Source organism: Aythya ferina, assembly GCF_964211825.1.
Source record: "Aythya ferina genome assembly, contig: HAP1_SCAFFOLD_29, whole genome shotgun sequence".
In the NCBI taxonomy this organism is placed as follows: domain Eukaryota; kingdom Metazoa; phylum Chordata; class Aves; order Anseriformes; family Anatidae; genus Aythya; species Aythya ferina.
The window spans coordinates 4,065,995-4,081,587 of record NW_028181463.1 but is presented as its reverse complement, the minus strand read 5'-3'; the positions used below and the strand labels follow the sequence as shown (position 1 = coordinate 4,081,587).

Below are 15,593 nucleotides of genomic sequence, written 5' to 3'. Positions count from 1 at the left end.
GAAGGCAGGGGTCGTACCATTCTCCTCACTTGACCATGCACATCCCCATCTCCTACTGCCCAACAAAGAGCCCTGAGCAACCTGTCAAGGGAAAGGATCTCATTTCCTATGGGCCAAGGGACAAGGCCTGACCCTTCTGCTTGGTGAAACACATCCGTGTTTCCTACACATCAGTGTCACCTTCACATAGCCTTTGTCTCCTTGTCCTCACTGCCTCCAGGGTTCTGCTCTAACGAGCTCCAAGGGAGGCTGTGTCAGTGCTGACCCTCAGGGGCACACTGCAGGAAAGTTGCCTCTGACTTGGACTTCTGGAGAGATGTCTTCAATTGTCTCTGAGTGCCTGAGGTTCGTGGGCTCATCAGCAAAGCCCCCAGAGGGGTGATTGCAGTGCCTTGGGCTAGTGCTGTGCTGCTGAGCTGGGCCAGGCTCATGGGACAGAGAGAGCTCGTGGCAAGAGGGCCGTGGTGCAGAGAGACAGCTGTGCCCAGGAGCAGCTCCTCTGCACAGCGCAGCAGGGCTGGGGGCACTGCCTGCAGAGACAGAGTGCTTAAAGGCAGGCAGAAGTGGCAGGATGCACAGAGCTCACTGGGGGAGAACACTTCCCAGCCCTGAACCCGGTAAGTCTCTGGCTGGAGGGCAATGCAGCTGCAGGTCCTGGAGGAAGGAGAAGCCAGGGGTGCAGGAAGGGCTGCCCAGGGCTGTGGTGCAGAGCAGGGTCCCTGCACTCAGCCTGCCTGGGAGCCCAGGGGCTTGGGCAAAGGAAGGGCAATGCAGGGGCTGCCTGAAAAGAGAAGGCACTTTCTGCACTCTCTGCCTGCCTCTTCCTGCTCTGATTGTGGGGCAGGCTCTATGTTAATGGGGTAGCTGGATTTGCACTGGTGACTGAGCTTCCTATTGCATTGAACTGAGACACAAACAGGTTAGTGATGAACGTGAGAATATCCCTTCTTTTCACTCTGCTTACACACTGCACCAGGGTTTTTCTGAGCTCTTCTTTAGGACCTGCAGACAAGGGGATGTGGTTTTTCAACACAACCTCTGTGTGCATCCATCCCCCAGCTGAGTGCTGCAAGCAGCCAGCAGCTGGGCACCAGGGGATGGACAGAGCAGCCCTCCTGGATGTGCCCTCTGGCTGAGCTTTGCCCCCACAGCAATGACATTTGTCAGTGCAGTGGAGCATGTGTCCCACTGGGGGCTGATGGGCAGAGGTGGCTGCTGTGTACAGGACACTCAGCAAACACAAAGCAGGGCTCCAGACAGGGAGATAGACAAAGGTGCTCTTGGAAACAGGGAATGTAAGGCTTTCACTGGGAATTTACTGAATTTTAGTCAAAGACTTTAATCATAAGACTCTATATATGTATATTTGTTTCTCATTTTGCAGTCTCCATGTCCAAAGCAAATGCCCAACATCAGCTCAGTGAGCGAGTTCCTCCTGCTGGCATTCGCAGACACGCGCGAGCTGCAGCTCCTGCACTTCGCGCTCTTCCTGGGCATCTACCTGGCTGCCCTCCTGGGCAACGGCCTCATCCTCAGCGCCATAGCCTGCAACCACCACCTCCACACCCCCATGTACTTCTTCCTCCTAAACCTCGCCCTCCTTGACCTGGGCTGCATCTCCACCACTCTGCCCAAAGCCATGGCCAATGCCCTCTGGGACACCAGGGCCATCTCCTATCAAGGATGTGCTGCACAGGTCTTTCTCTTTGTATTTTTGATGTCATCAGAGTATTCCCTTCTCACCATCATGGCCTACGACCGCTACATTGCCATCTGCAAGCCCCTGCACTACAGGAGCCTTGTGGGCAGCAGAGCTTGTGCCCAGATGGCAGCAGCTGCCTGGGGCAGTGGCTTTCTCAATGCTGTCCTGCACACGGCCACTACATTTTCCCTGCCCCTCTGCCATGACAATGCTGTGGACCAGTTCTTCTGTGAAATCCCCCACATCCTCAAGCTCTCCTGCTCAGATGCCTACCGCAGGGAAGCTGGGACACTTGTGTTTACTCTTTCTTTAGTCTTTGGTTGTTTTGTTTTCATTGTGTTGTCCTATGTGCAGATCTTCAGGGCAGTGCTGAGGATGCCCTCTGAGCAGGGCCGGCACAAAGCCTTTTCCACGTGCCTCCCTCACCTGGCTGTGATCTCCCTGTTTATCAGCACTGTCATGTTTGCCTACCTAAAGCCGCCCTCCATTTCCTCTCCATCCCTGGACCTGGTGGTGTCATTTCTGTACTCGGTGCTGCCTCCAGCACTGAACCCCCTCATCTACAGCATGAGGAACCAGGAGCTGAAAGCCACACTGAAGAAACTGATTATATTTATTTAGCAATAAATTGGTATCTCACTTTTCTAGTTTTATTCAAGTTAATCTCAGACAATTTCTGACCTTTGGGTAGAGCATTCTTTAAAATTCTGCTTGCTGTTAAATGTGTGCTTTCATTCCTCTTTTCCAGATAACCAGTTCTCTGCATGAGCCAGAGGCTATCTCTGAATGTGTTTATCCCTAAATGACACCTGGCCTTTGTTGTAGTATCTTGATAGTAAAAGGAAGTTGCTCAGTGCTCAGGGCTCCCAAACTGGATTGCAGAAGATAATCAGGGAGTACCAGACTGAAGGGCGTGGTCTTGTACTGGGGTTCCACCTGGACACAGGGGCATGGGGGAACCAGGTTTTGGGTGAGGGAGTCAGGGCTGGACTGAGTCATCACTGGTGGATGCCCAGTGCCCCTGGAGAACATGACCAGTCAAGAAGCAGCTTCCTGGGTTTGAAACTTGACAGGACTGGTGGCATCAAGGATGTATTGGGAGCCACCAGAATATCCTAAGGGTTATCCTGGGACACTGTGTGCCTTTTGTTGGGTGGGCAGTGAGTGGATCTTCACAGTAAAGCTAAGTCAAAGGATGGATTTACTGATGGGAGCTCTGCAATGTCAGGGCACACAGCTGGGTCACAGTGCGAAGGTCTCAGAGGCCTTCAGTTGAAAGGGCCAAAAGGGTGAGCAGGTAAGGGTAGGGAGCTGGGGAGAGGTGGGCAGGGGCTGGGCTGGGCTGGGCAGTGCCCGGCAGAGGGCAACAGCAGCGTCAGGGAGCGGTGGCAGCATGCAGGGGAGGGCTCCCAGCAGGGCTTGGTGCTGCAGAGCCAGGGCTGCACGAAGGGAGCCCAGAGCTGCAGGGGCAGGGGAGAGGAGGCCGCTCTGGGCCCTTGCTGGCCTGGGCAGAGCAGGAAGGGGGCCCAGGGCATTCGTCCCCTCCCTGCAGCCTGTCAGCACGTCTGCTGAAGGCCAGGGCGGCTGCTGCAGGGGCAGGGAGCTCAGCATGGCCCTTGCAGCCCCCTGCCCTGGGCCTGTCTCTGCCCTTGGCCTCGGCCCCGGCCTTGGCTCTGTTGGCAGGAACACTCTTGCCATGCACTTCCTGGCCTCCCCTGGCCTGCGCACAGCTGCTGCCCACTCCGGCTGCTGCCACAAACGTGTCCTCACCAGCAGCACCACCCCTTGGGTTGCTTCTGCTGGCCTCCTCAAACCCACTGCCTTGATTCCTCGTCTCTGCTGGGCCCCAAATCCTGCACTGAAATGCATCCCTTGGCTGTCAGTGCCCTCTCCCCTGCCGTTGTGGGACGTGTTTCCATTGGGCCGTCTACCGGACACGGTAATAAATACTATGAGCAGGACTAGAAGGGTCTTCTTTCCAGCCAGGGGAAGGCGGGGAGGAAAGGGATAATTTGGTTTACTGGACTGTGTATATTTAATGGCCTGCCACAACAGACCCACAAATGTGTCAGGCTCCTCTGGACCACAGAATAGCCTAATGCCATCAAGCTAGAAAGAGGTAGAACCCACCTGTATTTATGGACTGACAGGGGCATCCCAAGAGTACTGGAGTCTACCTTGCTTGGCCTTCCACAGAACCCTTCTGTTGGGGGTTTGCTGAGGGTTGAAGAACAGCAGGTGACAATGGCTACCATGGTGGCGCACCTGAGGTAGCGTCATGTTAACCGAGACTCCCTGATTGCCATCCATGAGCTGGGTCATCGACTGGAGAGCCAAGGTGTAGATGTAGAGCTTGGGAGCCTGGTTTAGTGATGGACTTGTCAGCAGTAAGATAAATTTGCCTGACCTGGGTGACACGTCCCAGAGTAGTGTCAGGCACAATGCAATTCTTTTTGCCTTCTGCATCTATAGCACAGGAAGTAGGACTTTGCCCTGCTCCATTGACTGGGCAGGTCTTTTCACATTACTCAATTTAGGTTTCTTTGTCTGGAAGGGGACAATTTCCCCAGTGAGGCCAATCTCATGGGTACAGCTACAGCCAATGAAGATATATTTCCTTTAATTTTCTTCCTGAGTTTTCCACAGAAGACCCAATAGACACTATGGATGTCCACACGTGTACTGAGATTCAGGCTGAATTTCTCAGGATCCAATGGTCATTTCAAATTTATTTTATTTTATTTTATTTTAGGTTTCATTTTATTTTATTTTATTGGTTTTATTTTATTTTATTCTATTTTATTTTATTTTATTTTATTTTATTTTATTTTATTTTATTTTATTTTATTTTATTTTATTTTATTTGTTTTATTTTATACTTTAATTCTTTCCCAATGAACCCCTGAATTGTCTTAGAAAGGGTTTCATGTGCTGGGCTGGGCTGCACTTACAGGGACAAAGACCACTGCTGGCAGTGCAGGTGTCAGACCAGGAGGCTCTGCTTTTCCTCCCAATGGAGTCCTCCAAAGAAATCACCCTGGATCAATAGCAAGAGGAGAATGATGCTCAAAACTGAAATGCAACAAAATTCAGCCTTTGAAATAAGAAAATATTTTTGTTATGTGCTTTGTGAAATCTTTTCCCTTAACAATGCCATAAAAGCTCTGCAATTAGCTGCACAAGGCGTGAAGGCTTGAAGAATACTATCGAAGAGATGTTAGGAGTTTCTGCATTTTAATGAGTTCCATGGTGTATTTTGGTGCTCAGTTGATGAAGTTCAGGTACTGAGAGGAGAATGATGCAACTGCTAGAGAAAGTAAAGTCAGAAGGAAAAATTAAAGTGACTTGGAGTATTAATGGGCCCCAGTGAGGGCAGTTACTAACAAAGCCTCCCCAGGAACATGTTAGGGCAGATAACTGCTGCCCATGTCTGCAGACAGGAAAAAGCACTGTGCTGAGAAAAGTCTTTGTTTGTTTTGGTGATACAGAAGAGCCAAGGTCTGGCCCCAGCCTCTGGAACAGGAGATCCTGCACTGCCACGTCTGGCTCAAGGCTTTTCCTGGGGTCTGTGGAATATGGTGGGCAGGGTGATGCCATGAGAAGAACAGTGGTATGACACCTCTGAGCTGCTGCACAGGATTGCAAGGAATCAATGAGGCCCCATTGTAATTTATATAACATCTTACCTCCTAAGCTCTAGCCGAGGGGACAAAAACCTCAGGGCTGTTGGGGCCTTCCCCTTTTACCAACACCCTCTGCCTTCTCCTCTGCAGGCTTTCCTATGCTGTCCAACACTTTGCCCTATTTCCTTGAAGGCTGCAGACACCCATCTCTGTTCACCATCTTGCTCTCATGCCTTGCTTACACCGATGTCTCGTCAGCCCTCCCCAGCTGTTCGTTGAAACACAAAGCCATGGTCTGATCAGAGGGTGACCTCTGGCACCACACCACTACTCTTTGAGTGACACGTTCTCCTCCTCATGGCCAGTGCCAACCTTCCAAGGTGCACTTTGTGGCAGTTTTTTCTCTCCTGCTCTTTCCTACTACCACAGAAAGCTCCATCAGGGTGGAATCACAGAATCACAGAATTTCTAGGTTGGAAGAGATCTCAAGATCATCGAGTCCAACCTCTGACCTAACGCTAGCAGTCCCCACTAAACCATATCCCTAAGCTCTACATCTAAACGTCTTTTGAAGACTTCCAGGGATGGTGACCCAACCACTTCCCTGGGCAGCCTGTTCCAATGCCTAACAACCCTTTCAGTAAAGAAGTTCTTCCTAACATCTAACCTAAAACTCCCCTGGTGCAACTTAAGCCCATTCCCCCTCGTCCTGTCAACAGGCACGTGGGAGAACAGACCAACCTCCACCTCGCTACAGCCTCCCTTGAGGTACCTATAGAGAGCGATAAGGTCACCCCTGAGCCTCCTCTTCTCCAGGCTGAACAAGCCCAGCTCCCTCAGCCGCTCCTCGTAGGACTTGTTCTTCAGGCCCCTCACCAGCTTCGTCGCCCTTCTCTGCACCCGCTCAAGCACCTCGATGTCCTTCTTGTAGCGAGGGGCCCAAAACTGAACACAGTACTCAATGTGCGGCCTCACCAGAGCTGAGTACAGGGGGACGATCACCTCCCTAGCCCTGCTGGTCACACTGTTCCTGATACAAGCCAGGATGCTGTTGGCCTTCTTGGCCACCTGAGCACACTGCTGGCTCATATTCAGCCAACTATCCACCATCACTCCCAGGTCCTTCTCTGCCTGGCAGCTCTCCAACCACTCATCTCCCAGCCTGTAGCTCTGCTTGGGGTTATTGCACCCCAGGTGCAGGACCTGGCACGTGGCCTTGTTGAACTTCATGCAGTTGACCTCAGCCCATTGGTGCAGCCTATCCAGATCCTCCTGCAGAGCTTTCCTACCCTCAAGCAGATCGACACATGCACCTAACTTGGTGTCATCTGCAAACTTACTGAGGGTGCACTCAATGCCCTCGTCCAGATCATCGATGAAGATATTAAAGAGGACTGACCCCAGCACCGAGCCCTGGGGGACGCCACTAGTGACTGGCCTCCAACTGGACTTGGCTCCATTCACCACGACTCTTTGGGCCTGGCTATCCAGCCAGTTTCTAACCCAATGAAACGTGCGCCAGTCCAAGCCAAGAGCAGCCAGTTTCTTGAGGAGAATGCTGTGGGAGACGGTGTCAAAAGCCTTGCTGAAGTCAAGGTAGACCACATCCACAGCCTTTCCCTCGTCCACCCAGCGCGTCACTTTGTCATAGAAGGAGATCAGGTTCGTCAAGCAGGATCTGCCTTTCATAAACCCATGCTGACTGGGCCTGATTGCCTGCTTGCCCTGCAAGTGCTGCGTGATGACTCTCAGGAGGATCTGCTCCATGAGCTTCCCTGGCACTGAGGTCAAACTGACAGGCCTGTAGTTTCCCGGGTCTGCCCTCTGGCCCTTCTTGTAGATGGGCGTCACATTTGCTAGCCGCCAGTCAACTGGGACCTCCCCCGATAGCCAGGACTGCTGATAAATGATGGATAGTGACTTGGCCAGCTCCTCTGCCAGTTCTCTCAGTACCCTTGGGTGGATCCCATCCAGCCCCATCAACTTGTGCACATCCAAGTGCCGTAGCAGGTCACCAACCAGTTCTTCATGGATAGTGAGGGCCACATCCTGCTCCCCATCCCCTTCCACCAGCTCAGGGTACTGGGTATCCAGAGAACATCCGGTATTGCCGCTAAAGACTGAGGCAAAGAAGGCATTGAGCACCTCCGCCTTTTCCTCATCTCTTGTAACTAAGTTTCCCCCCGCATCCAGTAAAGGATGGAGATTCTCCTTAGTCCTCCTTTTTGTGTTGATGTATTTACAGAAACGTTTTTTGTTATCTTTAACGGCAGTAGCCAGATTGAGCTCCAGATGGGCTTTGGCCTTCCTAATTTTGTCCCTGCACAGCCTTGCTACGTCCTTATAGTCCTCCCTAGTGGCCTGCCCACTTTTCCAAAGATTATAAACCCTCTTTTTTCTCCGAAGCTCAAGCCACAATTCTCTGTTGAGCCAGGCTGGTCTTCTTCCCTGCCAGCTCGTCTTTGGGCACGTGGGGACAGACCGTTCCTGCGCCATTAAGATTTCCCTCTTGAAGAGCGCCCAGCCTTCCTGGACCCCTCTGCCCTTCAGAACCGCCTCCCAAGGGACTCTACCAACCAGTGTCCTGAGCAGCTCAAAGTCAGCCCTCCGGAAGTCCAATACAGCGGTTTTACTGGTTGCCTTCCTGGCCTCGCCAAGAATAGTGAACTCCACCATTTTGTGGTCACTCTGCCCAAGACAGCTCCCGACAATCACATCCTCCACCAGTCCTTCTTTGTTTGTGAAGAGAAGGTCTAGCGGGACGCCACCCCTGGTAGGCTCACTAACCAGCTGCGTCAGGAAGCTATCTTCCACGCTCTCCAGAAACCTCCTAGACTGCTTTCTCAGGGCTGTGTTGTGTTTCCAGGATATGTCAGGGAAGTTGAAGTCCCCCACGAGAACAAGTGCTGAAGATTTTCTTGAAGTGGAGAGTGGAGTCACTCTCCACTTCAAGAGTCACTCTCCATTTTTTTTATAAGCCCCCTTTAAGTACTGAAAGGCTGCGATGAGGTCACCCGGGAACCTTTTCTTCTCCAGGCTGAAGAGCCCCAGCTCTCTCAGCCTTTCTTCATAGGAGAGGTGTTCCAGCCCCTTGATCATCTTCGTGGCCCTCCTCTAGACCCATTCTAAGAGACCCACACCCTTCATGTGCTGGCGGCCCCAGTCCTGGATGCAGGACTCCAAGTGGAGCCTCACAAGGACAGAGTAGAAGGGGTGAATCACCTGCCTCCACCTGCTGGCCACTCCTCTGCTGATGCAGCCCAGGATACAGTTGGCCTTCTGGGCTACAAGGGCACACTGCTGGCTCAGGTTGAGCTTTTCATTCAGCAGAATCCCCAAGTCCTTCTCTGCAGGGCTACTGTCAATCAGTTCTTATCCCAGTCTATCCTCCTTTGTGAGATTTCCCCGGCCCAGGTGCAGCACTTTGCACTTGGACTTATTGAACCTCCTTAGGTTCACATGGGGCCAAATTTCAGGCTTTCCCAGAACCATTTGGGTGGCATCCCTTTTTCTCTTACATCAACTACACCACTCAGCTTGGTGTCATCTGCACACTTGCTGAGGGTGCACTTGACCCCACTATGTCATTGATAAAGATATTAAACAATACCTGTCCCAGGGCAGACCCCTGAGGTACACCACTCATCACCAGCCTCCACTTGGACATAGATCCATTGACCACCTCTCTCTCGGTGTGACCTTCAGGCCAACTCCTTATCCACTGAATGGTGCACCCATCAAATGCGTATCTCTCCAATTTGGAGATCAGGATGTCATGTGGGATAGTGTCAAATGTCTTACAGAAATCCAATTAGGTGGTCTGTCTTCCATTGTTGTCTGATGTAGTCACTCCATTGTAGAAAGCTACCAGATTTACCCCCTGGAGAAGCCATGCTGGCTGTCTGAGATCACCTCTTTGTCTTGCATGTGCCTTGACACCGATTCCAGGAGGATCTTTTTCATGATCTTGTCAGGCACAGGGGTGAGGCTCACCATTCGGTAGTTCCCTGGGTCCTCCTTTCTACCCTTTTTTAAAAATGGGAGTGATGTTTTCCTTTTTCAGGTCACCAGGGACTTCACCCGACCTTCAGGAATCTTCAAATATGATGGAGAGAGGCTTGGCAACTACATCAGCCAGTTCCCTCAGGACCCTGGGATGCAAGTCATCAAGCCCCATAGACTTGTACTTGTTTAGTTTCTTCAGGTGGTCTCAAACCTGCTTTTCACTAAGAGCAGGTGGGACTTTGCAACTCCAGCCTCCACCCATGGCTTCAGGAAAAGTAAAGACTTGGGAAGCCTGATTGGCAGGGAAGACTGAGCCAAAATGTTGTTGAGGCCCTCAGGCTTCTCCATGCCTGTCATTACCAGTTTACCCTTCTCATCCCTCAGAGCGGGTACACTCTCCTTGGCCTTTCTTTTCTGAGCTATGTATCTCTAGAATCTCTTCCTGTTATTCTTTGCCTCCCTTGCTAAGCTCAGGTCTATCTGCGCATTGCTTTCCTTATTCCATCTCTACACATCCAAAAATGAAGTATTTGTGAGGGCCTGGAAAAAGAACTCGAGATCCATGGAAGCTATTCTGGAAACAAAACTAGTAGGTAGGATGCGCAATTTTGTAGAGAGGCAGAGCTGATGGGCATACTGGGCAGGATGCTCCTTTAGGCCCTTTTCCCTCCTGACTACAATGCCACTTCTCTCTGAAGAACAGAGTAGCCCACAGAGGTGAGACATATACTGCCTATGTCATGGATGTCATCGGAAAGCTGATCCCAATAAGATATGGGGAGGTCAGGAGCAACCTGGACACGAGAGATGTGAGATTTTCAGGTGGCAAGAGGAGCATGGCCAGCAGAAATTAATGATTTTGTAGAGGTAAGAGGAATCATATAATGTAGATTATGAAGCAACACTGACTCGTAGAGTCATCTATGGCCCTTACACTATTTTAACCAGTAGTCTTAATCCTTAAATCTAAATGCTCCTCCAACACTCTGACAGGAATCCATTTCTCTAAAGCTTGAACACAAGGTATCCCTTGAAGCAAAACTCACCCCATAGCCCCTTTCCATTACTTTTACTCTTTTACTCACCCTAATCCCTTTCCTTAATATTAGTATTAAAATACTCTATTTAAACCTAGGCTTCTAGGCAGACCTAAAAATGACCTAAATTACAGAGCCTGACCATACCCTAAACACAGAAGAACACCAAACCTTCCCAGTAAACATTTGTTTACTCTCTAACCCAGAAAGTTGAGCCTTAGTCCCTTGGGAAATAGAAAGCAGTCAGCTATGCCTGAGGATCTCATGGCCCAGCAGAAGGAATGTGACTGGGGCAGGGAATGTGAGGTCACTTCTGTCTCTGCACTTGATAGGGTAGCAGCAGGAATGTGTCACAGAAAGGGACTGTGAGGTCACTTGTGTCTGGAAGTGGCAGGTCAGCCTTGACTTCTCCCTGGCATCTGCACTTTTGGGGTGACATCTGGCAGTGGCCCTGCTAGGCCAGCAGAAGGCACCTGCTTGGCATGCTGACTGGGGGATCCCCTCTGCCTCCAGAGCCAGGAGGACCCAGGCAGAAAGAAGGCCCCAACATGGGTTGTCCTGTCCCTTCTGCTTGAGTCCATGACTGGGCAGCAGCAGGCACAAGGCTTGGCTGTGTCTAGCCAAGAAGCTGCAAGGCCAGCAGCAGGCCCCTGGCTTGGAAGCTGTTGCTGAGGTGACTTGTGTCTGGTTGGCTGAGAGGCCGCAAGGAGCCTGCTGGGTTGGGATGCCTACTTCAGGAGTGGTTTCTACCCTGATGGAGCCTGCTTTGGCAGTAGGAAAGAGCAGGAGGAAAAAAAAAAAAAAAAAGAAAAAGACACAAACCACCCTAAAAGGTGGGCTCTGGCCATGAGGAGGAAGAAATGACCAGGCGAACAACTGGTCTTGCTGCTAGTAACAGAGGCAAAGAAGGCATTAAGTACCTCAGCCTTTACCTCATCTCTTGGCACCAGGTTTCCCCCCACATTCAATAATTTATGATGATTCTTAATCCTCTTTTATTTAAAGTATTTATATAAGCAGTGTTTATTGTCTTTGACAGATATGGATTGATTAAGCTCCATCTGGGCTTTGGCCCTTCTAACTTTTTCCTGCACAGCCCCATAATATTTAGGACACGGCACCGAGAAACTGACAGCATGCATGAGAATGAAGAACAGAAAAAGTAGAATCTGGAAGACTTCCACCCACTACCTTTCTGTGACTGTGTTGCAGTCCCATTCAACTGGTTACTCCTGTATTATCCAAATGTTGGTTTAGTGGAGGACTTGTTAGTGTTAGGTCAGAGGTTGGACTCGATTATCTTGAGGCCTCCTCCAACCCAGACAATTCTGTGTGATTCTGTGTCCCCTGTACCTCCCAATACTGCTGTCTTGTCAGAGACAGCACAATCACATGAAGGCTGAACTGTCTGCCTGCGGACAGGAACATCTGACAGAACAGAGCATCAGTGTTGTGGGAGCTTGAGAAACTACAGGATTTTGTCTAGAGAAACCTCTAGACATTTACAAGGAGAAGAGCCCAGTCCTGAACGAGAGGGAGAGTAACACCACACATCAGAGCAGACTGGGACACTGCTGAGTACACAGGACAAGGAGGGCCTGGGCACCACAAGGGGTGCGATATGAGCAGAGGTGCTTCCTCACGAGGAAGCAGACCAGCTTCCTACAGAGCTGCCTCATGAGGAGCACGGCCACCAAAAAGATCTGAGTTATCATGCCCATATCAGATCCGGTATGACATCACAAGGACAAGTGTCTACAACTAAGCAGTAAAGAGGTACAGGTCTGGGATTCTCTAGGCCATCCTGGTTTGGAGAGGAACAAGGGCTATGGCAAGGCTCAAAGTCCCAGCAGGACCCAGGTCTTTGTGTCCATGGCTATGGCTGTTGTCTCTGCTACTGACGCCTATGAGGAGACAGCTGATTGTTAAAGCACCAGGGCCTCATTGCCCCTTCGCCCCCACCCATGAAGCAGGCAGGGGTTGTACCATTCTCCTGCACTTGGCAATGCACATCCCCATGTCCTACTGCCCCACAAAGAGCCCTGAGCAACCTGTCAAGGGAAAGGATCCCCCTTAAAATGGGATGGATGTCAAGTCCTGGCCCTTGAGCTTGGTGACACACATCCACTTTTCCTACACATCAGTGTCACCTTCACATTGCCTTTGTCTCCTTGTCCTCAATGCCTCCAGGGTTCTGCTCTAACGAGCTCCAAGGGAGTCTGTGTCAGTGCTGGCCCTCAGGGGGACACTGCAGGAAACTTGCCTCTGACTTGCACTTCTGGAGAGATGTCTTCAACTGTCTCTGAGTGCCTGATGTTCATGGGCTCATCAGCAAAGGCCCCAGAGGGGTGATTGCAGTGCCTTGGGCTGGTGCTGTGCTGCTGAGCTGGGCTGGGCTCGTGAGCCCAAGGGGAGCTCGTGGCAAGAGGGCCGTGGTGCAGAGAGACAGCTGTGCCCAGGAGCAGCTCCTCTGCACAGCGCAGCAGTAAAGAGACACAGAAGCACAGACATAGAGAGAAGAAAAGGAGAGAGGGGCTGAAGGCAGTTGGCAGTGGGAGGATGCTGAGAGCTGCCTGCAGGAGAAACCTGCACAGCCCTTGACAAGGTAAGGGTCTGGCTGCAGGGCCATGCAGCTGCAGGTCCTGGAAGGGTCTCCTGCTGGGTCTTGTTTCTGGGAGGGCAGTGGGCAATGCAGTAAGCTTTGAGAGTCCTGCTGGGTTGCAGTGCAAATTGAGGAAGTCTGGCAGAAGCTCCTTGGAGTGCCCTAAGGCAGGTGCCCCTGGTCAGCCCAGAACACCCTGCCGTGGCTGGCCATGCCAGGCTCTCTGTCAGCTGCCCCGTAACTCCTGCAGCCATGGAGGTGCCCCTTGGCAGGGCCCTGTTGGTGGCAGGGTGCTGCAGGGCAGCGCTGAGCACAGCCGCGTGGGATGGGGTCTGTGAGCACGGGCAGGGGGAAAGAAGAGGTGGGCGCAGAGCAGCAGCTCCCAGCAGGGACAGCTGCAGGCAGCACAGAGGGGCAGGCAGCCAGAAGGAGCTGTTGGCAGAAACGCCGTGAAAGGGGGGATTCGGGCACCTCGTGGCCATGACCTGCAGTGCAGACACCTTCCCCTGGAGCAGCCCCTCCCTGGCCTCCTCTCCCACTGCAGCCCATAGGCTGTGGGGCAGGCAGGGGTAGAAGAGAAGGTAGAGCTCAAAGAGATGCTCCCAAGCTCTGTCTGTGTGAGAACTTCACCTCAGGTGAGGTTTCTGTCCAGCTGCACTTGGACTGGGGCTTCTCTGCTCTCAGTTGTCTCCAGTTGCTTCTCAGGGAAACTCATGAGCTGGATGGTCCTGCGGCTCAAAGACAGGAAATACAGGGTAGATTAGAACACGACTTGTGGGCAGTGGCCTGTGTAACTCTGCATTCAGATGAGTTGTTTGAAATAACACTGAAAAGATCATTAATCTGACCAGAGAACTGAACTTAAGCTTCCCCCATGTTCCTGATTCCTTCCTGCTGTATAGCAGAGAGGACTCCTCTGCAGCCTACAGCAGCCCCTGCTCCCAGTGCCACTCTCAGCCAGCACCAGCTGCAGCTCAAGCAGGAGAGATGCCAAATGATTTTCGTGCAAAGAGAGATGCTCAGGTTACGGGGTGCTTTAAGAGACACAATAGGTTTTCCTCAGAGAACTCTGTTTTAACATTCTTTTGCATTTTACTCTTTACCTGGTAAGCATGTGTATGGACAGCAAATGTCTAACGTCAGCTCTGTGAGTGAGTTCCTGCTGCTGGCATTCACAGACACGCGTGAGCTGCAGCTCCTGCACTTCACGCTCTTCCTGGGCATCTACCTGGCTGCCCTCCTGGGCAACGGCCTCATCCTCAGGGCTGTAGCCTGCGACCACCGCCTCCACACCCCCATGTACTTCTTCCTCCTCAACCTCGCCCTCCTCGATGTAGGATCCATCTCCACCACTCTGCCCAAAGCCATGGCCAATGCCCTCTGGGATACCAGGGCCATCTCCTATCAAGGCTGTGCTGCACAGGTCTTCTTCTTTCTCTTCTGCATATCAGCAGAGTATTATAACCTTACTATCATGGCCTACGACCGCTACGTTGCCATCTGCAAGCCCCTGCACTACGGGAGCCTCCTGGGCAGCAGAGCTTGTGCCCAGATGGCAGCAGCTGCCTGGGGCAGTGGCTTTCTCATTGCAGTCCTGCACACAGCCACTACATTTTCCCTGCCCCTCTGTCAAGGCAATGAGCTTAATCAGTTCTTCTGTGAACTTCCTCAAATCCTCCAGCTGTCCTGTTCAAAGTTGTTCCTCAGGGAGTTTGGGCTTATTTTACTTAGTGTCTGTCTAGCATTCAGTTGTTTTGTTTTCATTGTGCTATCCTATGTGCAGATTTTTAGGGTGGTGCTGAGGATGCCCTCTTCTCAGGGCCAGCACAAAGCCTTTTCCACGTGTCTCCCTCACCTGGCTGTGGTCTCTCTGTTTATCAGCACTGCCATGTTTGCCTACCTGAAGCCCCCCTCCATCTCCTCCCAATCCCTGGACCTCGTGGTTGCAGTTCTATACTCTGTGGTTCCTGCAGCCATGAACCCCCTCATCTATAGCATGAGGAACCAGGAGCTCAAGAATGCCTTGCAGAAACTCTTTGGATACATAGTTCTTCATCTTAATAATGGACTAATGTCCTAACCGGACTCAAAGTTTTTCTGACAATATGTTAGAACAGTCTTTTCTTATTATTTTCTTTTATACCATTTTCTGAAACTGGTTTTTATCATATATTAATGATATTCTAAGTTTCCTATCTGTTAATTATTTCTTTTAATTTTTGTCCAAAAGCTTTGCCATGTAACTATAGAACTTGTCTTTCTGTGTAGATAAAGAAAATAAAGAATCCAGGATAAATTAACTACTTTCAGCTGCTGTCTCTTCACAGCTCTGGAGCTGGGGGAGCAGTGCCAGCACGCAGGAGGGGCTCAGGACCAAAAGCCCAGCTGCCACATGCAGGAGCAGCCCCGGTGTCCCTCGGGGCTGCCCCTCACTGCCCGCTGGGCTCTGCCTGTCTGCTGCCCTCGGGTCGGGGCTGCTGCTTCCCTGGCCATGGCCATGGCCAGCAGCAGGATCAGAGTCCCAAAGTGACCAGTGAAAGACCAAGGGCTGGTCTGGGAGCTCCCTTCCTGGTTCCACATTGCCCAGCAAACAGTAACTGGCCTTTGACTGTCCTGGGACTGTC

General features: G+C 51.5%; 1 protein-coding gene across 1 annotated transcript; it reads left to right on the top strand.

The window, feature by feature from the left end:
* Positions 1–1,402: 1,402 nt before the first annotated feature.
* Positions 1,403–2,323, top strand: LOC311427916 (olfactory receptor 14C36-like; the record flags this gene model as incomplete). Its single annotated transcript, XM_084539499.1, has 1 exon — positions 1,403–2,323. The coding sequence occupies one exon, from the start codon at positions 1,403–1,405 to the stop codon at positions 2,321–2,323; it is 921 nt and encodes a 306-aa protein (XP_084395625.1).
* Between the last annotated feature and the right edge of the window lie 13,270 nt (positions 2,324–15,593).